Raw genomic sequence first — 23,531 nt, 5'->3', positions numbered from 1 at the left:
GTAATAGGGTAACTTTTTAGGAAGCAGGATGCCCTGGGCTTACTTCCTATTAATGGGGAAAAAAACAAACAAACAAAAAAAAAAACAACAACAACAACAAAAAAAAAACAAAAAACAAAAAAAAACAAAAAAACTGTCTGGGCCTTGATGGAACCAGCAAGGTGATTTAAATTCTGCTTTTGGCTTAGGGGAAACCACTGAGCATAAGTAACCTGGACCAGATCTCCACTAACAGGTGACTTTCTTCTCATTTGGGAAACACTGACAGGGACCTTTGGGCCACTGTTCTCACCTGTTTCCCTGCCAGGCTGAGTTGCTGAGATCACAGATCTGTGTTCCAATAACCAGCTTCACATTATTTTAAATGAAGTCTAACACGAATCTCAATCCATTGACTATGTATTACGCACCTGTGCCAGCTGTGGGAAGCAGAGGAATTGAGAGCATGGTTGTTTGGTATCAGCCTGCAGGTTTCTGTGGGCCATTAGGAAAAGACATGGAGGAGCCAAGTGAATTGGCTCTTCTTAGCCAAGGCCTCAGACAGCAGCAACCAGAAGGGAGATGAAGACTAAGCTGGTCCAGAAAGGACAGGATGCTTAGTGGAGGTTTGCCAGTGTTCCTCAAAACAGGTAATGCCTATTTACTCCTGAGAGGAAGAACCTAGGATTTGAGCTGCTAACACGGATAGAAGTAACATTCCAGTTATGGTTAACCCCTGATAGGCTTTGGTCAGCAATGAACAATCCCTGGCAGCATTTGGTGCATGCTTGGGATACCTTTTACTAATCCTTGCATGTTTGGTTACTAGCTGTCAAGTACACAAGGAAATAGCACCATGTTCCTCACTTTGTAACTGTGAAGCTCAGGCAAGAGTGCAGAGGTAGACAGGGTGAAGAAAAAAAAACCCTGGTCTTCATGTGCAAGACGTCTCTCCCTTGACCACAAAGACCCCACGCCTCCCTTTCCCAGACACAAGCATAGAAGAAAACTATTTAGAAACTAAGAGCTTCAACAGTTTATTTCTTCTCCAAGGTGTGACCAAATGGTTTTATTGCATTTACTATTTCTGGGCAATGCACTGAGCAGAAAAAGAAACCTGTTACAAAGTCTTATAGTCTTTGATTGGGTCTGGACTAGAGGCTTCTTGATGTGAAAATCAGGACAGAGAGCACCAGAGGCCTTAAATTCATTTTCCTAGACCTCCTGACTGCTGAGAGCTGTTACAGCGCACTGGCTGCTGTAGCTCTCAGGTCCAGTCACAGCCACGCTGAGCCTGGCCAACACCAGTGTGCCAGGACAGTGGGACCACGTGTTTGGTTGCTTGAGGTTTCCTAGCTGCAACCACTCCCAGAATCTCAGGCTCTGAACTTAAAGGCCATGGATGAAGATTCTCCCTGGCAGAGGACAGCAGCTCTGAAAGCAGACAACTGAGCTCAACATTCAAAGGAATGGCAAGCACTCTGCCTCAAGGTTGCATTGGTTCATCTGAGGCAGGAACAACAACAGCACCATGGAATTAACTGGAGTTGTGGCTATGTCCACTCAAACCCCAGTGTTGAGGTTCTTACTCCTAGTACCTCAGGATGTGACTGTATTTGGAAATGGCCACTCCACATGAAGGTGGGGCTATGCTACATTAGTCAGGGTGAGCCCCAACCCCAAGACTGGGATCCTTGTATAAAAGGTAAGTTTGGAGACCGACACAGTGGAGATGAAGGCAAAAATGGAGAGATGTTTGTATAAGCCCTGGGGTACAGACAAGTGTCAGTGACCATCAGACCCAGGATGATTCCCTCTTCTAGCCTCAGAAAGAACCAGCCAACTGACACCAGAACTAGCCTTGCAAATTCTGTAACTGTGACAATGCCCCATGCTGTTAGAAGATCCTATGTTTAGTACTAGTGGCAACAGCGCTAGGAAGCTAAACAAATGCCTTGGAGTCACTACCCATGAAGGACCAGACTTCACAGAAGCTTTTGTTCCAGGGCTTGGCTTACCCAGCAGAAGAGGGGCTAGGCTCTCAACTCCTAGACAGAATGGGGAGGAATGTGAGTGGTGACAGTTTCCATCACACATTTCTGAAGGGTCTTAGGGCACAAATAAGACATGTGGGGAATGCATGAACTTTCAAAATGTGATCTCCTGATGGTCAGTGGATCTGTGGGATGTTCCCCTGGCTCATCACCCCAGGCTGACTTCGGAGGAGAGGTCAGTGCTTCGGCCAGCTCCTACTGTAGACACCCCAACCCTAGAAGCTACTGGGATGGGGCAGCCCAGTCCTTCTGAGGGTCGGAGCAAGTGGCTGGAGATCTCTGTGATGCAGATCTTGAGGCTGGAGTTGCCTCACCTCCCTGGGTTTTGGCACAGAAGGAAGGAATGCTCAGGGGACTGCTTTTTATCTGGGGAGGAAGAGGCATGGCACCAGAAGTTGGACACTACCTGAGAGCAAAGGGCAGGTGGTGAGGGTTCTGTGCGGGGGCAGGGGCTAGCTTGTGGGGCCACACCCTGCTCAGTATGAGTTCAGAGCCTGCTTGGAGCGACGCTTCATGTGCAGGCGCTCATGGCGGAGGAGGTCATAATTCTGTCGGAAAGTTTTGACACAATACCGACACTGAAAAGGACGGGTCCCGTCCTTTAGATGACAGTGTCTACGGTGTTTTGCCAGATTGTCGTGTCGCAGGAAGCTCTTCTCACAGTGCCCACACTGGAAGCTCAGCTTGGTCGTGTTCTCCGGCAGGTCCCCGGCACCCGGGCCCTCCATTTCCAACGCATCCTCCTCACTCTTCTTCACGGGTCGCTGTTTGTCTGGCTGCAAGTGGATCCGTCGGTGCGAGAGTAGGTGAGAGTTGAGGCGGAAGCTCTTTCCGCAGACAGTGCACCTGTAGGGTTTCTGGGCCTCGTGGGTCTCTAGGTGTCCATCTAGGTCCTCGCTGTCACTGAATAACTCCCCACATACTGAGCACTTGTGTGGCTTTTGCTCCCTGCGGCTGCGCAGGTGCCGGATGAAGTTGACCCTCCAGCGGAAGATCTTCCCACAGTTTGGGCACACGTAAGATTTTTGTGAGGTCTGCACCTCGCCCCCAGCACTAGTGCTGCTCTGGCGGGCAGGGACACTGTGGAGGTCAGGAGGGCTCTTCAGCTCCTCTGTGCAGTACGGGCTGTGCTGGGAGTCCTCGTCCCCAGAGCTGGACAGAACGATCTCGATGGTCACCTCCTGGTCCAGGCTGCTCTTGAGGGATGGTGGGTCACCTCCTGCTACAGGAAACCAGTATGGTCAGTGGAATTGTCCAGACTACTGCCTACTCCAGATCTTAGGAAGCCTACTTACTTAGAAAGACATAACTGGGGGTCCAGACACCCTGGGTTGTACTGTTCCTTGGTAACTCCTGAGGGTCTGGCTGCCCTGCACAGGCTGTTGGTATAGCAACTGTCTCTTTCTCTCCTTTCTTTCTGCTTTTCCCTAATCCTTTACTTTCAAAGCATTTCTTCCTGAACTACTGGGACTCAAAATTCTAAGAATTGGCACTCACCTGTGAAATTTTTTAACATTTATATTACTTAACCTCTGGAGTTTTGTGTAATGGACCCTGGAGGGTCAAAGGTCATGGTAGATTTATGGTGAGCACATCTCTCTTTGCTCCTAGACCCTACCGAGTGATGTACTATTTGTTATCTACTCTCCCAAGCACAGGGTCGGTCCAAGGAAGAAGGATGGAGTGCAACTCGACCCTCACTGTTTCCAAACCTAAGCCGGCCTAGCTGGGCTTTAAAGCTCATCTCTCTTCTTGGTCTTCTACCTGAGAGGTCGAAACCTAGCCAGGTGGCTTTTCTAAGCCTGTGTGGTCTGATCTATATGATCAAATGGAGTGGATGCTGCATTTCTCCAGGCTGGATGAGGGCAACTTGGATGCTGCATTTCTCCAGGCTGGATGTGGGCAACTCAAGTTGTGAAACACCTAGACCTCTCAGACTAGTCAGGTAGAGGTGCTATTGAGCCCCCAGTGAAAGAAAAAGTGCGATGGTCGACTACAGAGGTCTCTTTTTTATGCACTAGGAGATGAAATATATTATGACAGCCCCGACCAAACTGATTGTGCCCCAAAACTCAAACACTCAACAGCTGATGTAACCCTCAGGGCAGCAGAGTGCCACTGTATTTGGGACAGCTTTTCAAAAGGCAAGTTGACTTCTATGGAAAACCTAGAAGTTTGAAAGGAAGGCTGGAGATGGCCTAGGAGAGAGTGCTTGCTGCTGTAGGGCGGTGGTGGTGCAGTCTCTAATCTCAGCACTTGGGAGGCAGAGGCAGGCAGATCTCAGTTTGAGGCCAGCCTGGTCTACAGAGCAAGTTCCAGGTCAGCCACTGTGTTCCAAAGGGCTGGAGTTTGTTTTCAAGCACCAAGGTCATGCAGCTTACAATCTGGAACTCCAGCTTCAGAGACTCTGATGGTCTCCACGGGCAACCACCTGCATGTATACATAGACATGCACATGCAAATAAAAAAATAAAAATAAATCTTTTAAGAAAGAAAAATGAGCCAGCCTGGTGGGACACCCTGTAATGCAGTTTTCACAGGAGGCTGAGGCAGGAGGATTGAAAGTTTAAAAATCAAGCCAGGCAGTGGTGGTGCACATCTTTGATCCTAGCACCTAGGAGGTGAGGCAGGTAGATCACTGAGTTTGAAGTCAGCCAGGTCTACAGAGCAAGTTCCTGGACAGTCTAGGCTACACAGAGAAACACTGTCTAGAAAAAAAGAAAACAAAACAAAAAACAGAGACAATACTCGAAAGTTTAAGAATCATCAGGGTTACAAAGTGAGTTCAAGGCTAGCCTAGATAACTTACTATAAGAACTTGCCTAGCACATACAAAGCTCTGCCTTCAATACTCAATATCTCAGGCAGACAGGAAGCTACTTGCAAGGAGGGACCATAAGGAAGAGCAAGGGGGTAACAGGAAGAAACGTGGGCAAAGTACACATAGGAAAAGTTAACAATGAATCCCTTCACCCCATGGCTGACTTTAAATACGAAAAGACAGAGCTGAGTTCAAATGAGGCTGATAGGCAGGCCTCAGCACAGCTGTGTGTCTCCAAGAGGAAGCCTGATGCAGAAAGAAGATCCTGTAGGTCCCGGTGAAGAGGTGTGTGTGTGTGTGTGTGTGTGTGTGTGTAAGATCTGGGAAGAAGCCTACCCTAATGAGACCTTGATCGTGCACCAGTCTCTGGAGCTGAGAGAAACTTTTATGTGGCTGGTTAAAGCTTGGCCAGTGTGAGGCCGTAGCAGCTGCTTAGAGGTGAAAACACTGCACAACAGGGCAGCTCACAACAGTCTGTTACTAATTTCCAGAGGAGTTGATGCCCTCTTCTGACCTGTACCAGCAAATACAGTAGAACACTTTCTAGCATTCACAAACCCTGGGTTCAATCCATAGTACAGGGAAGAAAAAAAAAAAAAAAAAGTTGGATGTGGCAGCAGCCTGCCTTTAATCCTAGCACTGGAAAGGCAGAGGCAGGCAGATTTTCGAGTTGGAAGCCAGCCTGGTTTATATAATATGTTTCAGACCAGCCAGGGCTGCAGAGAGACACTGTCTGGAAACAACAAGAACAATAAGAAAACAAAAACAACAATAAGAACTCCACACAAACAGACAAACAGACTACAAAAACCACACAGCTTGGAGCCGAGGAATGGAGAGCAGAGTCAGATCCCAGTGGGCCGAGTGGGCTCTGACTGGATTGCGCCAGTGACTCCAGCTTTCAGGACCTCAGCACAGTTGATAGGAGCTCTGCTGTTCATATAAATAATGGACACATGATTATCTATCTCAGAGCAACCTTGTAGAGAAGCTAGGGGGGCTGGTTCTTTAGCCATTCGATGGCCTCTGTCCCCTTGAGATCAACAGGAAGAAGGCCCTGATACTGAATCAGAACCATTGACCAAAATAAATCTTTAAAAAGTAAACTGTATCAGTGCTGGTGAGATGGCTCTGTGCTGAGTCACAAGGACCCAGTCCTATAACTCCAGCTCCAGAGGATCGGACACACTCTTCTGACCTTTAAAGGTACTAGATTCACGTGTATATAGTCACACAGACAGACACATAATTGAAAAAAAAAATCATACAATTTACTAAGACTATATTATGTTATTAGCAACAGAAAGCAGATTAAAATCAATTGGTACCAGGTTGGTGTCACTGCTGTGACAGATTGAGCATGGTTTCTGGGAGGATTATGGCGGCATTTGAACTTTAGGTTGGAAAAGGCACTGAGTGTTCAGAGCTTTGTGAGCTAATGAGGGAACTGACGTACAGCTCAGGACAGTGCAGGAAATAGAGACCAGCTCTGTAAAGTTTCAGGGGGAAGTAAAGACTCTCAACGCCATTTGTATGCTATGGTTCCCGTCAGTTGGGAAGAATCAGCTGTGATTGAGAGCAGAACTATTAAACAGAAACGTCTGCTTTGTGGGGACAATTGATGTTGGTCAGCTGGAGCTAAGGAGTTAGCAGTGATTAAGAAGAGAGCAGCATCGCCTAGTAAAACCTGTGAAGTGTTTTCTCAGAGTTAGCACACAGAAGCTGTAGTTGGTCCAGAGGGAGCCAAGGCTGTACCCTATCCTGGCAGCTGAAGTTAGTAACATGGATGTTAAAGACCGGACACTAGTCGGCCTCTGGAGGTGGATACTTTTCCATGACTCAAGACTCCATACTGGGAGGGCAGCTTCTGCATTCTAGAATCTTCTCTTTAACAAGATCATCTTGGGATTCTGGTTCCCCATGATCAGGTAAAAGGCACACTCACCACACACAGAGCACTGTTACGTTAGCACTTGACAATCCACCCAGGAAAGGCAATGGGCAGCCACAGCAGTCAACAGGAGCCTTGGGCAGTTTAATTCCCAACAACACACACATGCCCATCCCCCGTTCTCCACGTCACACCAAGCACCACCAGTGTCCCACGCCACAGCAGGCTCCTCACCTGGACAAGAACTTTGGGTGAGCACCGCCTGCTGGCAGGACTGGAGCTCTGGCACCTGTACCTCCTCCCATTTCCTTCTTTCTTCTTGGAATGGCTGGAGGCTGGGAAGGTCTTTCCAAAGAGGATGGAGAAAGTGATTTGTCACATACAGATATCATTACCCAGAAACCACTAAGGAAGAGGCAGGCTATGAGCTGCAGGTGCTGCGCTCCCTTCGGGGCAGAGCACAAGGGGTCATTCTGCTGAGCGAATGAACCTGGAGGCAAGTGAACAAACACCATGAACCCAAGTTCTGAAGCTGGACTTAATTAATGTACTTTCTAGTTCGACCACAAATGGTAACACCTTCCACAGGCCACAGACCTTCCACAAACAGACTGTACTGAGCCTACGGGACAGAGATAAGAAGGGCCACAGGGAATGGAGGTCTGCATTTGCTGCTGATTCTGTTCAAGGCCACATCCCTTCATAGTACAGGTCATACACACACAGGGGTTGGAGGGGATGGAGGTCCAGGGTTGCTGATTTTGTTCAAGGCTACTTCCCTTCATAGCGCAGGTTGCATGCACACACAAATGCATGCACATGTCCTGGGTACACTGAATCTTCACCCATCTCTCCCCATGGAATTCTCCTAGCACTTGTGTGAGTAGGCAAGCAGTGTCTAAAAGGGTTGCTTTGTGCCCGGTCCTCAGCCATGTACATCTGACCACTTTTCTAAGAGGCCCTGACTACACACGTAAGGCTACTCTGGAAAGCAGAAGTAGCCGTCTCTACAAGTCCTTGGTTGAGGAATACAATCTCAATGCATAGCAAAATCTAGCCTCCTCACTTTCCACAAAAAGCCAGAGTCAAGGCAAGACATGGAGTGCCAAGAGTGGGGAGCTGTAGAGGAATACTGGGATGCTCTGACTGCAATGGTTTTCTACCTTGCTGTCCACCTACCTCTGACTGTCACTCACCTAAGCAGGAGGCCTGGGGTGCTTCTTTATCCTGGAGGTCTGTCCACTCTGTGATCCGCAACCCATTCTCCTCTTCATGTGAGTGTCCCGGCTGTACTGGAGGCTCATCTATTCACAAAGAGGTAGGACACTTTTAACAGTGACCTGCTGTTACAGTTAAACCCTGTCCAACCCAAGAAGAGACCGAGAAGAGATGGCCAATGAGCTGTGGCAGGTACCACTGGGGCTATAAAGGAGAACAAGGCCAGACAAATTGGGGTAGAGTGAGAGGCTGTACGCTGGCGAGCAGGCCAGGGCTCTCTCTGAGCCCCACTGGGTACAGAAGGAAGGGCCATTGGAGCAAGAATAATTGGAAACTCATGGAAACTGAATCCTCTACAGAGAGCTTCCTGTCAAAGTAAGAGGGTAAACAGAGAGATCAGATTCGACCACGGTATCTTAACCTCACAGGTAGTGTCCCTAATTCAGAGTGAGGCCCCCACCCACCTTCCCTATACCTGGCTGCATGGGAGCTAGGTCTTACTTGGAGGCATGGAGATTGTATAGTCTTCCCCAATGATGAATTCTCCATAGAAACCAGTCTGTGCTGGGTCCAAAAGAGACCAGTCCTCTTCTGAGAAGCATAAAATCATGTCCTTAAATGGGGACACTCGGTTCTGAAAGTACAGAGCAAGGGCTGTGTCAGACGGGGAGGAGCAGGGCCTTTCTCAGTGTTACCTACGATGCCATGGTCAGGCGGCATGCAACACAAGGCATTAATGCCTAATGACTTCAGAGTCTAGAAATCAAGACCAAGGTGCACCAGAGAGGGCCAGTGGAAACAGCCTGCTTTTTTGGGTTTGGTGCCCTTTCTGGGCAGTGGTGGCACACACTTTTAACCCCAGCACTCAGGAGGCAGAGGCAGGCAGAGCTACATAAGTTTGAGGCCAGCCTGGTTTATGGAGTGAGTTCCAGAACAGCCAGGGCTACACAGAGAAAACCTGTCTCAAAAACCCAAAAAAGACCCAGGGTCATCATGTGGTAAAAGGGGCTTCCCAGGGCTCTACCCGGTATCATTATATTTCACCACGCCTACACCTCCAGGCCTTGGGTTGGTAGAAAGAACAAATGAAATGAAGCCTCAGCTAAATTTATGGGAACTTTCAACATTGTCTGGCCTGACTTTCAGTTCTTTGCAATTTCAGACATCCCTTTGGGAAACTCAGATGTTTGAACATCCTCCTCTGGGGCCTGAGCCTCTTTAGCTACTGAAAAGGGAATTTTTAGGTGTTGCCAAGAACTTATTAAAGCTGTCAAGGGAGAAACCATCTTTGGTAAACCACCTTTTATACTGGACCCAGGAGAGTGACCTACCTAAGCCCAGGTTGGTAGTTTCATTTATTGGGAACAGATCTCGGAAGAAACTGGTTAAGACCTCCTGGTGAGGACCAGGATGCTTAGTGAGGACTCCAGTCTCCCACATGACGCAGTCACTGGGTCACTGGGCCGAGTACTGGCTCTGAGCTTCTTTCCGAGCAGACAGCCAGTGCTGGCTGGAGATGGACTTTTGCTCAAGGGTCTGGCTAAGTCATAAGCTGCTGATTCTTTTCAATTTTTTTTTTTAGAAAGATTTATTTTTTTGTGTATGACCATGTTACCTGAATGTATATATCTGTACCACATGGGTTCCTGGTGCCCTCAAAGTCCAAAAGAAGCCATGAGATTTCCCTGGAACTGGTTACAGATGGTAACCATGGGAATGCTGGGAATTACACCAAGTCTTCTACAAGAGCAACAAGTACTCTTAACTTCTGAGCCGTCTTTCCAGACCCTTGAACTGCCAATTCTAGCTGCTTTGCTTTTTGTACAGTCACTACACTAATTTTGTTCTTGAGGGTATTTTTGATTTTGATTATGCTGCATAAAGCCAGTTAGTGTCCTTGTGTTTTAGATTTGTTATTTTAAGCCACTAAAAATAAAAGGTTTAATTAATTTTCTTTTTTTTCTTTCTTTCTTTCTTTTTTTTTTTTTTTTTTTTTTGAGACAGGGTATCTCTGTGTAGTCCTGGCTGTCCTGGAACTCACTGTGCAGACCAGGCTGGCCTCGAACTCAGAAATCTGCCTGCCTCTGCCTCCCAAGTGCTGGGATTAAAGGCATGCACCACCACTGCCTGGCTTAATTAAATTTTTTAAAAAAGATTTATTTATGTTGTATGGGTGGTCTACCTGCATTTATGTCTGTGCATGCAGTTCCTATTAAGGCCAGAAGAGGGCATCAAATCTCTTGAGACTGGTGTTAACAGACAGTTGAAGTGGCCATGTAGACGTTAGTAATTGAACTGAGGTCCTCTGGAAGAGCAGCCAGTATCCTTAAACACTGAGCCATCTCTCCAGCCTTTTGTTTTTGTTGTTGTTTGAGACAAGGTCTCACTGTATAGACCAAAATTTGCCTGCCTGCCTCAGTCTCCCAAGTACTTGGATTAAATAAAGGTGTGTGCTAACATCTGGGTTGTTGAGGTTTTTATGAACTGTTATTCTTGTCCCCTTTGCCCAGACACAGAGATCTGATTGCTTAGTCTACCATCTGTCTGCAAATCTCTGACAGTAGCCATCCAAGGCACTATTCCTCCTCAGAAGGACCACCAGTCAAAACCAAGAGATGCCGAACCCAACCGTGCCTCTTCTGCCCAGCCAATCCATGCCAAGTGCTCATACTTCCATGCCTGCTACACCTCAAAATTCACCACAGTATTATCAAACAGGCAGACACTGAACTAAAAACAAAAACTAAGCCTATAATAAACTCAAAAGAAGGTCCAGACTAACCTGATGCTATAGGACTGACCTGTGGCTTAACCATCATCAAGTTATAGAAAACACGACAAACCTGTGGTGCTTGGGAAGAAAATGGCCACCCATGGGCCCTGAGACACAATACAAGATGGCTCACAAGAGACAGTGTACCTGTATCCATACTGACTCAGAGAAACAAACAGTGGTCACCTCAAACCCTTCTTAGATCAAAGCAATTAATTTTCTGTGGGGGCTCTCTTTGGTTCCAAGTATTTACCAGGAACAGGAGGAGCTCTAAGCTCCTTCGGAAGAGCCCTTTGCAATGTCGGTAGTACTTTTCATGCCGACCCAGGTTGGAGGCCTTCCCATCAGCTTGCTTACGGGGCTGCCTCTTCACTACAGCATACATGGAAACAGTGGCTGAACAACAGAGCAGCGTGCACAGCAACAGAGGGAGGGGTGTAGACTGGCTGAGTATCCTGCTGTGTTAACAAAGACCCATGTGGAGAATATTAGACAAGCAATCACCCAGCTCCCCCAGGCCTCGGGGACTTACCCAGACTTAGTCTGTTAGTGAACTTTTAGTTCATTACTAAATATTTTCATTGTTCAGAAAAAACAATAACAACTATTATAGGCTGGCTTAACAGTTCATATATTGTAGTCCTTTGATTGTTACAATCTCTAAATGCTGAACACTTTATCTCTCCCAAATTCCAGCCACATTATGCTGGCTCAATCCCCCCTCCCCCCCCCCCCAAAAAAAAACAAACAAAAAACTCAACCAACCCTGAACTACCTGCCTACACTTTTCCAAAACAAGCCACCTCTAAATATACAGACCAGGCCACGCAGTGACTGTGTGTTCTCCCCCCACCTTTCTCTCTCTCCTACCACCGCGGCAACGGACTAAAGGACACGTCACAAATCTGGTCTATCAACCTCCCTCCTTGATAGAAGGTAACTTCCTAGGAATGAGTCTTCCCCAAAGAGGACGAGAATGAACACAAGATTATTTAAAGCATGGTAAAATACAGTAGTCACCTGGGAGCCTTTCTCTGAAAGAGTCCTGTGGAAAACAGTGAGGGGGCTGGAGAGATGATTCAGCAGTTAAGAATATTTGTTGCTTTTACAGAGGACCCACATGGTGGCTCACAACCACATGGTATACTTCATACATACAAAATAAACCTTTAAAAAAAAAAAAGGAAATGGTAGAAAAACTTCCAAGATGTTCTAAGTCCTAGGCCAGAGAAGGGAGAGAAAGAGATTGGGTTATTTCTAACTCAGTTTCAGGCTAAGCCAGCCGAGGAAAATAAACCCATCTGCTCCGTGTTGCTTTCCTCTGCTGAAGTTCTCTCAAGGTCACAGCAGAGTCTGCTTTTGAAAACAATCAGCCAAGAAGGAGCAAGACTTAGGAGGCAGACACGGCACCACACCGGCCACACCGTCACCCCATAATCCTACTAGCACCTGGGAGCCCGAGGCAGGAAGGCTGCCATGAGTGCAAGACTAGCCTGGGCTACAGTGTAGGAATATATCCCAAAAAAAGAAAGGAGAAAAAAAAAAGACCCTTTTGTTCTTGGACTATCCTCTCTCCCCTTTGACAGTTTCTGTCCTGTCCTGTCCTCTACAACCAGTTAAGGTTCAGTATGAACAATGTTTCCTACTCCCAAAACCTCATGGAATTCCTTGGCCTCAAGTCCCATGGACACTTTCTGCGGTGGCTCTGGGAACGTGTCACAACCCTCCATTGTCAGCTTCCATCTGTACAGTGCCACCTCTGTGTCCTTTTAAAACATTAAAAGGATTTTAAATTTGTTTTATATATATGGGTGCTTTGCCTGTGTGTATGTGTATGTCAGAAGAGGGTGCTGAATACCACAGAAATGGAGTTAAAAATAGCTATGAGCTGTCATGTGGATGCAGGAAATCAAATCCAGGCCTGTGCCGGTAGCTGGAGCCCTCTCTCCAGCCCTGCTCCTTTACTGTGTAGGCCTTTCCCTGGGCTGAAATGTAAGGACAAGGCAAGTCTCTGAGACCTATTTGCAGGCATGTATACACACAAGTATTTGCAAATGTGTGGCTGTGAATACAGGAATCTTCATAAGCATAACTTCAGGTATTAGTCCCATCTAGTTTATGGTTTTTGTCATCTGTGGTAGACGGAGGCCTCTCTCTGGCCTGGAAGAGAGATCTACCTGTTTCTGCCTCCCTGGTACTGGGATCAAGTGTGTGCTACTGGCCTGGCTTTTATGTGGGTTCTGGGGGCTGAGTTCAGGTCCTCATGCTAGCAAGACAAGCAACCTTTTAACCAACCAAGCCTTTTTTATGAAGGCACTCATTTAGAGGACTCTGCACTTATGACCTCCCTACTTCCCCAAAGCTCCCTCCTGTAACTCTCCCAAAAAATGGAGGAGTGGGGGGTGGGGGGGAATGACCAAACATTCAGGTCACAGCACAGGAAGTGATGCTACAAAGAGAAAGATAAGGTCCAACCTAGCCTCAAAATCAGTGACTGATGGTAGGGAGCATGGCGCAGACACAAACAACTCTTAAAAACAGACGGCATAAAATAACCTTCATCCACATATGAGATATATATGAAACAAGAGAATTACATGTGTAGAACTTGAGTCTTATCCCAAGTTCTCATTTTATGTTTGTGAATTTTTCAATACCTGCGTCAAACCCAACAGCCCTAAGCATTCTGGAGAGGGGTTATTCCTTCACATCTCTTCTGAACAGTCTTCTACTGGAGCAGTCCTACACCCTGTGAGCCCACAGTCCCCGGGTGTGTGCGTGTGTTTACACTGTAGCATCATGCAGGGCAGGAGAAAGGGCAATGGAAAGGGGAAAGCTAAGAGGTCCACTGAAAACCTAGGCAGATGGACGAAGGAAGGAAAGGAACATTCCACCTGTGAGACCAGATCCCAGCTGTGCCCACTCTGAACACCAACCACACCCCACAAGGACACTGAAGCAAACTTGGACCAGGAACACCATGGAAGCCCCATGGACACACACCCGGCCATGCAACCACTATGCTTTCTTTCTGAAATGAGAAGACTGCCTCATTAAAACACTCCTTGTGATGTAAGGAGTGTGGTTTCTCCTCTCCACTTGGGGAATTTAGAAAAGGAGAGAAGTCTCCTCCAGCGCCTGTATAAGTATATCTGCAGAGTGGGCTGGCAAACAGCATCTAACCCAGTCCTGCTCACCTTGGTTCTTTGGGCTAAAGCGACATTCCATGGCAGATAGCAAGCAGGCTAGAGTCCTGTGGGGCAGCTCAGAGATCAGCTTTTGGTAATCACTCACCGGGGGAAGCTGGCAGGTGGTCACTGGCTGGGCATCCCTGACACTCTGCTCCTGAACAAGGAAAGCATCTTGCGGAACTGGAAGAGATGGAAAAGATGTCCCAAAGGGAGCCAGTCCCTGTCCCCAACACCTCCCAGATTTCCAGGGGTGGCTCTGTGATACAGATTGTGCAAGGAAAGAGAAGCAGAGAGGGACCAACAGGGAGCCATTCCTGTCATGATAATTTGCAAAATTCCTGGTGCTCTGCCTTAACTTGCAAAATGAGCACTTTGCAAACCACAAGGGTTCTGGAAGTCTTTTCAGATAGACAATGGGGGCTATCTCAGGGAATGCAAGGTTTAGGAAGGCCTGATCAATTTGCTATTCAACCCCTGTAAATCCAGGAACCTGTCTCAGCATCTAAATATGCCCCAGAGTACAGTGTTACATGCCTGTAATCCCAGCCTTTGGAAGAGGCAGGAGAATCAGCCAGCCTTTATTATGAAACCACTATGTCTCAAAAAAACAAATACAGGGCCAGAAAGATGGCTCAATGAGTAAGGGGGCTTGCTGCTAACATAATGACTTCAGTTCAATCGTAGGGACCTAAACAGTAGAAAGACCAAGTCCTACAAGTTGTCCTCTGACTATCACATTTACACCACAGCATGTTTGCACAGTGTGTGCGCACATTTAAAAAAAAAAAAAAAGCCCGAATGAAGGCTAATCCTGGCAGTTCAGTAAAGGGAAGGACCTTTTGTATACTCAATACCTGCAAAGTTCCACAAGAAGGCTGTTTAAGAAGTTAGTGTGGATGCAGAAAAAGAGAATCTCGTACCATTACTGAAAATGGGAATTAGCACAGCCATTAGCAAAAACAGCAGGTCTTCAAAAAATGAACAAAAATTACCGAACAATCCCTCTTGTGAATAGAAACCACAAAAGAAACGAAACCTCAATGGGGCAAGTCACTTTCATGTTCCCTGGGGAATCAGTTACAATGGCTGTTAGAGGATCACAGTGTCTATCAGCAGATGGATGGATAAGAAAATATGGTCTATGAGAGAGAAGATTAGTTCAGAATAGGAAAGGACAGAGACACAAAACACCAGGGAGGGCAGTAGGGTAGAGTGCAAAGAGAAATGAACACAAGAAAGAAGACAGTCAACAGGGACAAACCGTTTGTCACTCTACAATATAACCTAACACTGTGCACGCACACATGCATGAGTGTGTGCGTGCGTGTGTATATAGTATGTACGCATATTAAAGGCATGCACCACCACATTCAGCTGCATAGTGTTTATTTTTTTCCCAGCACATGTGAGGTAGACATAGGTGGATCTCGAGTTTGAGGATACATAACAAGAGTTTCATGGCAGTCAGGAAGACCTATCTCAAAAAGAAAAACAGAATAAGACATGGAGATGGACAGGCAGAGAAAATATGCAAGCAAACATATAGACACTTGAGATGCTATTCAGTCATAAAGGGTGGCATCCCATCTCTCTGTGCAACACGGAAAGCATATCCTAGAAGAAGTGAAGCAGGCACAGGATGACAAGAACGGCTCAATCTTGCTCATATATTGAATTTATATCTGGAGGACAAGTTTTAATTCTGCTCCCTAATGCCTGCCACCTATCATGGATCGATTGCTGTCTCATTCTACTCAAACAAAGGCTACTTTTGGCAGAAGAGCGTCACAATTAGAAGCTGTACCTCTAGTAAATCATCCTAGTGTTAAATGGCTTCCCAGCTGCTGGGAAATTCTGTATTGAGTACTGCCTAAGGAAGCAACCCAAAGCCAGATTGGATGCAATCTAGGTTCTAGAAGATTCTTCACAGCAGGTCTCTCCCTGGGCATCCCTCCCCTAGAAGGGCTCATATGTATATGAAGGCTGCTTGCACAGTATTGTTGACTTAGGGGAATGGTTCTTTCCTTATATTCCTGATATATTTGAAGTATGGTCCCTGTAAATTCACATGCTCAAATCCTAGGTGTCTCAGATGTGACTGTATGTGGAGGAAGGCTCTCTAAAGAAGCAAGTTAAAATGAGCTCTTGGCCATAAGCCCAAATTCAACATAACTGGTATCACTGAGGAGGGTTAACTAGAAGACAGGCAGATGGAAGATACAGCAAGAAGTGGCTGTCGCAGAAGAACCCAAGGCTCACCAGTCCTTCAGTTCAAACTGCCAACCTCACAGCCATGAGAGAATAAACTAACTGCTGTTAGGGAAGCAATCCTGTGTGTAAAATACAGGTAGGCAGCACCACCACAATACAGCTAGTCCTTCTAGCCAGAGGGACAGAAGAGTTCTGATTTGTATGGAAAATTACACACACACACACACACACACACACACACACACACACACTCTTTTTCTTTTTTTAAACAAAAGACTATTATTGTCAACTATGGTTGAGCAGGCCTGTAATTGCATCACTGAATTAGGAGACTTCAGGAGTTTGAGGGCAGCCTGAGGAAGGGGAGAGAAAGGGATGGGAAGAGAAAGGAAAGGAGAAAAAAGAAAAACCAGAAGCAGGCTTTGTTTTTAGTTTGAAAAGGTGCTGGAGACAGAACTGGGGGCTTACACACACTAAGCAGATGCTCTATCACAGAGCTGTACCGCCAACTCATTGAACAGATTCAATGCCAGAAATAACTAAGAAAGTCTCAACAATGCACTTTTCCCATTATAATTAAGAGTACCATTGTAGTAGCAAGACTTATAAGAGGGACATGGGGTCCTTGGGCCTTGAGGAGCTTTGGGGAACCAAACCTCAAGGAGCCAAGAAGTGACCTATTGCAACTCAAAGGAATTGCAATAGGGTGGCTCAGGCTTTGAGTTAACACTTCCCCCTCTTTGCAGCTGTTGGATGGTTTAAACAGATGCTCAAACCCTGCCACAGGACACTGGAGCCATCAGCAGCAGAGGCCACTGTTTTCTCCCAGGGGATTTTAGATGTTCTTGGCAGGGTAACCTAGCCAAGAAAATGTGGTTTTGAGAGGACAGAAGACAGAGCCATGCTCAGATCAGGTCACAGGTCCTGGTCCTACAGTGACTAACTCTGTCTCCACTGAGAACATCCTCAAAGAAAGAAGACCATATAATCTCACACCATCTGTTCACACAGGCCTTCCCTCTGGGAGGACTCAATACCAAGAATAGACTCTGGGTTGGTTGCTCTGCGGAAAGACCCAGAACACAATAATAGTTCATAGTTCATAGGAGACGAGAAAACTGAGAATGTAAAAAGGCCATCACTTCAGTCAACACCCAACCACACTGATGGTGTATAATTCAACTTCCAAACTCACACTACAGACTGCATACCTAGGTCTTCACTAGGCTGGCCAGGCGATCTGCTTAGGAGCCCAGGGCCTTGTGCTAGAGCCCCAGGCAGGGCATCAAGGTTGCTCTGGGACTCTGCTGACATTCGTTCTTGTTCCAGATCCTGAGGCGCAGGCCCATCACCATCGTCAATCACCACTGGGTCTTCACAGTGCTTGAGCTGCAATCCCAGAGAAGGCAGATCAGGGCCAGGCAGAGAGGAATATGATAAAGCCCAGCCCATAGGCTCTGTGCATGGACTCCTTTCAACTTAAGACTTCATAGAGTAACATTTTTATTCTTATGACACCAAACACTGGGTCTGGGCAGAATTTCTCATCTGGGGTCAGAAGTCTCACACGATCAGCAAGGGCTCCCCTCTCCCAGACGCCCCATGCTCACCCACTGCCAGGGTCTCCCTGGCTCCCGTTCCAGAGCCTCTACTGCAGCCACAGCCTGCTCTCCGCTCTCAGGCTCCTGGGCACGCACCCAGCTCTGGATCTCCCACGGCAGGATAGCCAAGAACTGCTCCAGCACCAGTAGCTCCAGGATCTGCTCCTTCGTGTGCCTTTCGAGCCTCAGCCAGCCCCGGCACAGCTCCCAGAGGCGTTGCAGGGCCTCCCGAGGGCCTGCGGCCTCCTGGTAGCGGAACCGGCGGAAGAGGCGTCGAGAGGACTCTGGGCTGGGAGGCTCACCCTGAGGGCTGGGGTTCTCTCCAGGAGGACTCCGCATCTTCCTGGGCTCCTCGCTTTCCTTTGGAGCCAAGACTCGTGGGCACAGGGCTGTGGGCATGATGGGATTTGATGGGGGTCAGCAGCAGAAGACGACCCTATTTCCAAACAGAAATCACTGGCTTCAATGCTCTGGTCTCCTGTGGTTATTTCTGAGGGGGGGTGCTAGACAGAGCCCATAGGAGACCAGCCCTTTGAGGAATCCCTGGGAAATATATGAAGTGTTGGTGTGGCTGGTCCTAACACACGGGGTCAGAAAGAAAGATGACCCTTCCCACAAGCTATCACTCCATGTGGAGTCCCCTAACACATGGCAGTAAAGAAGGCAGGAAATTTAGGAGAAAAGTGGTGGCATTTCAACAGGACACTGGCATTTCCAGTACCCCAGGAAGATAACAAGACCACAGGCAGCTACGTGCAATCAAGGTTGGTGATACCTTTGATGGACAGGTCCTCCTGGAGGATCTAGCCCCAGCCGGCTACAATCTTGAAGTTTTGGAGCCAAAGTCACTTTTTCTGTTCTTGAGGTCTTCACAAATTGAACTGAAGAAAAAAAAACATGCAAGGGAAGAGTCATGGAAGACCACTGTGGAACAGTGTCACTCTGCCAAGGACAGAAGCCTTCACTCTGTGTGTTGGCAAGGACAAAAACTCCCAGGCACAGAAGGAACTCAGAACCCACCACAGAAGTTTACCAGAGGGGGAAAAAAAAAACCACTGTACTTTAAAATACCATTGCTAGGCCTGGGGGTACAGCTCTGCGATAGGGTACACCAAAATTGTGCCTCTTCTCCAAACAGTGCTTTATGACAAGCCTTACACCCACCTGGGTCCAACACAGGAACTATAATCTTCTGAGGGCTGGAGAGGCAGCTGTGTGGTTAAGAGTACACACTTCTTTCCCCAATACCCACATCAAGTCGTTCACAAAGTCCTGTTAAGTCCAACTCCAGGGTCTCCCACACCCTCTTCTGGCCTCCATGGGCACTGCACCCAAGACCACAGACCCACGCAAAGATGTCTACACAGGTATACACATAATTAAAAAAATTAAATCTTAAAAAAAATTTAAGTTCTTGTTATATATATAGTTAAGAGTGCAGGTGCATAAATAAGTGTGTGTGAGTAAAAGGGGTTGGTGGGAAGGGGAAAATTATATAATTATATTTTAGTATCTAAAATTGTGGCTTAAAAAAAAAAGCTACTTGTCTTTCACCTGAGTCTATCCCTTGCTTTCTCCAAATTATGCTCAAGGCAGTGTTACACATAGTGATACAGCCCTTCCTGGTCATGAGGGAGGCAGTCATGGCCAGGCTTTCAGCTCTCTAGGAACTGAGAGTGCCACAGATTCACACACACACACCACGGTGGGGGGCTGTGGGCTCTATAGCTCCCCGGCTATCACATACAAAATCCAGCATACACACCAGGAGCACAGCATAGCATGGCCTCTCCACTTGACCCACACTTTCGAACACTCCGAGAAAAGGCAGCCGGAGACACAGGGTTCTGCTCTCCGGATTCTGGAAACCCCAGGCAGAGCCACTGACTGGCTCTTTACACCCTCACCTGGAAGAGATTCCCAGCGGGGCAGCACCACTTTGCTGGAAGACAAGCGATACCAGAAAGCCACCAAGCAACCGAACAACAACCTGGAACCCCAACTTTTCTGTATTCCTTTGATTTCCGAAGTAAAGACAGGCACCCGAAGCGAGTCTCTGAAAGCAACAGGCTGTGAACCGCGACTACTCTCACGTCTAACTCCGGGTATTAAGAACCCAATCTGGGCCCCGCCCGCTCCCTTCAGCTTCCTCCGCCCACCATCTCCCACCTGCTGGGCCCTGAATGGCTCAGGTCTGCACGTAGGATAGGATACCCAGGGTCCCACCCTCAGCACAGTTCTGCTGTGGGACTGCTCTCACAGAGCCCTAGGCCAGACAAGCGTGTGCCTCTTTGTCACTCTGGCACCTGGCGCGCAGGAGCCTCGGGAGCGGAAGCTTTATGAATGAACTACCGTTAGTGAGGGGAGGGCTCCCGCAGGGGCGGGGCTTGCCCAAAGCAGTTATTGAAGGAGCAGGATCCCAGGGAAGGAATGAGGAGGAGGAGGGTGTTTTAGGCTAGGAGAACTATGGGGTTTCTGTCGCTTACACTCTTTCAGATTTGCTGGCTCTTCACCTCGAAGCCTGGGACAGCAGGGAAGCAGATCCTCACCTTCCAGCTCTGTCTTTCTGGTGTCTTGGCCGAGGCGGCTCCAATGCATGGGCCAGACTCTGTCTCTGGCCAGGCCAACCCAGTCTCGGGATCCTCTAGAATGCATCAGCTGAGCTTGGGAGCGAAGGGAGACGCCTGAAAGATAATCGTATAGCTTCATCCCCGAGGGCACCTATGAGGACACGGCTCTGGGAGCAGGGATCTGGGCCCGGACGCGGGAAGAGGAGAACAGGGAGCAGGACCCAGGCGCGGGGCTGGGGATCAGAGCGCGGGAAGTGGGAAGCAGGATTCGGGTTCAGGCAGCAGGACATGGGAAACCGGGCCACCGTATACTCACCGCTGCGCAGCGTCCCGGTTGGCGGGCCGCGCAGGCCGGGCCGCCGCGGAAAGGAAAGGCCGGAGCCCTCCGGCTCCCTCCCCTGGGACACTTCCTGCACCGCTCTAGGACCGAGGAGGTCTCCTCATCTCAGTGGTTCGCTTCCCCGCCTCCCGGCCGAGGTGTACGCGGGGGGTGACATCCGACACCCCCGGCCCGCTTGGCCCGCCCCGCCCCGCCCCGCTCGGTGCTCTCCGGGCCTGGGCGCCGGGCCCGGGCTTTAGCTTTGTGGGCCTTCCTAGCCGGCTCGAGATGCGCGCGCGCCCGGCGGGACCCGGGCGCTGGGGGCCAGTTCGCGTGGCCACCAGCCAGGGAGGCCGGCCTGGGGCTTCGCTCTTCCCGGCTCCTCTCGTGTGGGCGCAGGGAAGGGCTGGTCTGGCGGCGCTGGCGAAATGCCAGAATTGGGAGGAGGAGGGATGAGGTGTAAGGGGATCTCCCTGTGACCACCCGCATCCCGTGTGTGCTGTTGTGCCCCAACCCCTCCCAGACAAAATTCCATTTCATAGCCAACGCTGCCAGAGCCACCTAAATCGGTTCGACTGGAGAAATGCAGACCCGGGCGATCCACTGTGCTCGCCGAAGCATCTGCCCGCGCCTTCGTGGCGAGGAGATGATCTACAGTTTCTCTATTTAAGGAAGACTGTAGCACTCTGGGTCCCTCTGAGCACCAGGACAGTCCTGGTGAGTACGGAGAGAGAAGGTTGCCAATCCTGAGAGTTTGAGTTAGGGAGCTTGTCTCTGGCTTAGTGCATAGACACAGGACAGAGTGACTTAAGTCACGGAGAGTGAGAGGCGACCAAGAACTAGGGCATTGCAACCGATTCCTGCTGCATCTACCCCGTGTTGAGTAGAGTCCGAATCCTCCCCACGTCTGTTCTCCCGGGCTGGACAATGGAACCGGACTGTCAAAGGGAAGAAGCAAAGGAAAGTCTGCCCAGAAGTGAGCTACTGTGCTGATCCCCCCACCCCCATTCTCTTTCGAGGGTACATAGTAGGAAGTCAGTAAGGTGGCTTGATAGAGACACCCCACCACCGGCCGACTGCTTTTGTCTTGTGAGCCGTCGTGCTTCCATTTCCTTCTAATAACTGAGATGATCACTTCCCACTAGTAGGTATTGAGTCAAATGTCCCGATTTTGTGACGTTAGGAAGTGAGCCAAGTGGATGACTTGTTCCCCAAGTGCAGCAGAACTGGGCGAGCAAGGGTCACCCAGGGCTGGGACTTGAGGCTTGCAGAGATCAATAGGAGTCACCTAGACTTATTGCATGCCAATCCCTTTTCAAAAGTACCAGCCAGGAGCCACAGCCTAGAATGACCAAAGACCCCCTTGGGGAGGCAAGCCTAGTGATTAGCCCAGCTGTGCATCTTAAAGGACTCCTTTCAGGTGACTGCTGAATACCTGGATTCCTGCTCAGAGGCTTGTTCATTGGAGCCCTCAGTAGGTAAAAATGCAGGGCCAGGAGGAGGCTGGTACATGGGATTTTTCTTTTTCACACGCACACCTACCCTTTGGTTCCTTTCCCTGAGCTCAAAGCTCAGGATTCCCTCTCGCTGTTTGGTAGCCACCAGTGGCTCCAATATGCCTTCGCTTTGTGTTTCTTCTGCATAGAGCCTGGCATAGGGACTAAATAGATTGGGTTTGGGGATCAGAGCACATGTATTAAATCATGCCCATCAAGGCCCAGTCAGGTGATCTAAGGCCTGCATGACCTTTCTGTGCTTCAGGTGCCTCATACAGAAGACTGATGCTGTCTGCTTCATTTTCAGGATATTCAGGAAATATGTACTGAGAGTCCACAAGACATCTGCAGTTTGAAGCTTCCATCCAGATCCTGGGACACATCTGTGCATTCCACTGGCCATTGGAAGGGGAAAAAAAAAAATAGGAATATTACTTTTTTTTTTCCTGGGGCTTCTGGACATTAAGCAGACCTCTGGTCTTCAGAGCCACAATACAAATCAGAGCAGCAGCCTAAGACAGGAGTGCTGAGCAGGGCCTGAGAGTTGTTACTAAGCTATACTGAAGCAAGGATGTCAGATGGATCAGACATCCTTGCGAAGATGGTCTCTGAAATGAAGGAGTTGAGGTGATCGGGCCCTGAGGTAGCACTGGAAGCCACAGAAAAACATTTCACTCGGAAACAGCCAGGGTTCTGTCAGGAGTTGTGGGTGAAGTACCCAATGACACTCGTAAACCCTGCTCTGTTGTCACAGTGATCCCCCCCAGCTCTGTTACCATTAGTCAGACAAAGTGACAGCCTCAAAGTAAGCACAACTTTTATTCTTTCCAAGAATGGGAGGCAGACTTGAAAGGCAACTTCTCAACCCTTGGGTATGGAGGTATTGTAGCTATAGAATAACTGAGGGGAGCCGAGTGCCTTGGTGCATACCTACAGTCCCAGCACCTGGGAGGCTGAGGCAGGAAGGAGAGCTGGCAGCCAGCCTGGGTGTGCTGTATACCTAGAACAGAACAGCCTGGGCTACAGACTCTTATCTCAAGGGGGAAAACAAAGGAAGGTGGGGGCATCAACTAACAAAATAGGAATATTACTTTTTTTTTCCTGGAGCTTCTGGACATTTTCAGATGTTCCTTTTTATTCCTTTTATGATCCTTGGCAATTATTAACTGTCAGGAGATAGGAGGTATTGTTTAGCATACAGATGGTTAAAGATTCAGGGCATCTTAACTTAGCTTAAATCCAGTTTGAACTGGCCCCCCAGAAAAGATACTTTTAGATATTTTTAGGGAGAGGAAGAAGTTTAGCTAGGTCGCTGAGGTAGAACTTGGGGTGACACAGGAACCTAAGAAGAAAACCCAGCTACAAACCGCTAGAAGGGAGCAGGGCGTCGGGGCTCTCAGCTTTAAT

At 48.4% G+C, this 23,531-nt stretch overlaps 1 protein-coding gene across 8 annotated transcripts; it reads right to left on the bottom strand.

Moving 5' to 3' along the window:
* Nucleotides 1-991: 991 nt before the first annotated feature.
* Znf496 (zinc finger protein 496) lies at nt 992-20,765 on the bottom strand. Of its 8 annotated transcripts, none has more exons than XM_076937681.1 (11): nt 20,626-20,765; nt 20,226-20,423; nt 19,647-19,795; nt 18,515-18,620; nt 17,749-18,175; nt 17,350-17,527; nt 14,031-14,107; nt 8,465-8,597; nt 7,942-8,049; nt 6,980-7,090; nt 992-3,255 (listed from the first exon to the last, which is right to left on the bottom strand). In XM_076937681.1, exons 5-11 carry the CDS (start codon nt 18,136-18,138, stop codon nt 2,510-2,512), a joined length of 1,743 nt encoding a protein of 580 aa, XP_076793796.1. In that variant the 5' UTR covers nt 18,139-18,175; nt 18,515-18,620; nt 19,647-19,795; nt 20,226-20,423; nt 20,626-20,765; the 3' UTR covers nt 992-2,509. The 8 variants fall into 8 exon arrangements, with proteins under 8 accessions (XP_076793796.1, XP_076793797.1, XP_034361100.1 ...); XM_076937682.1 differs by having other exon boundaries at nt 17,749-18,128; XM_034505209.2 differs by lacking the exon at nt 19,647-19,795.
* Nucleotides 20,766-23,531: the final 2,766 nt, after the last annotated feature.

The sequence above is a fragment of the Arvicanthis niloticus genome, chromosome 6 (assembly GCF_011762505.2).
Source record: "Arvicanthis niloticus isolate mArvNil1 chromosome 6, mArvNil1.pat.X, whole genome shotgun sequence".
Taxonomy (NCBI): Eukaryota; Metazoa; Chordata; class Mammalia; order Rodentia; family Muridae; genus Arvicanthis; species Arvicanthis niloticus.
This window is presented reverse-complemented; position numbering and strand designations above follow the sequence as displayed.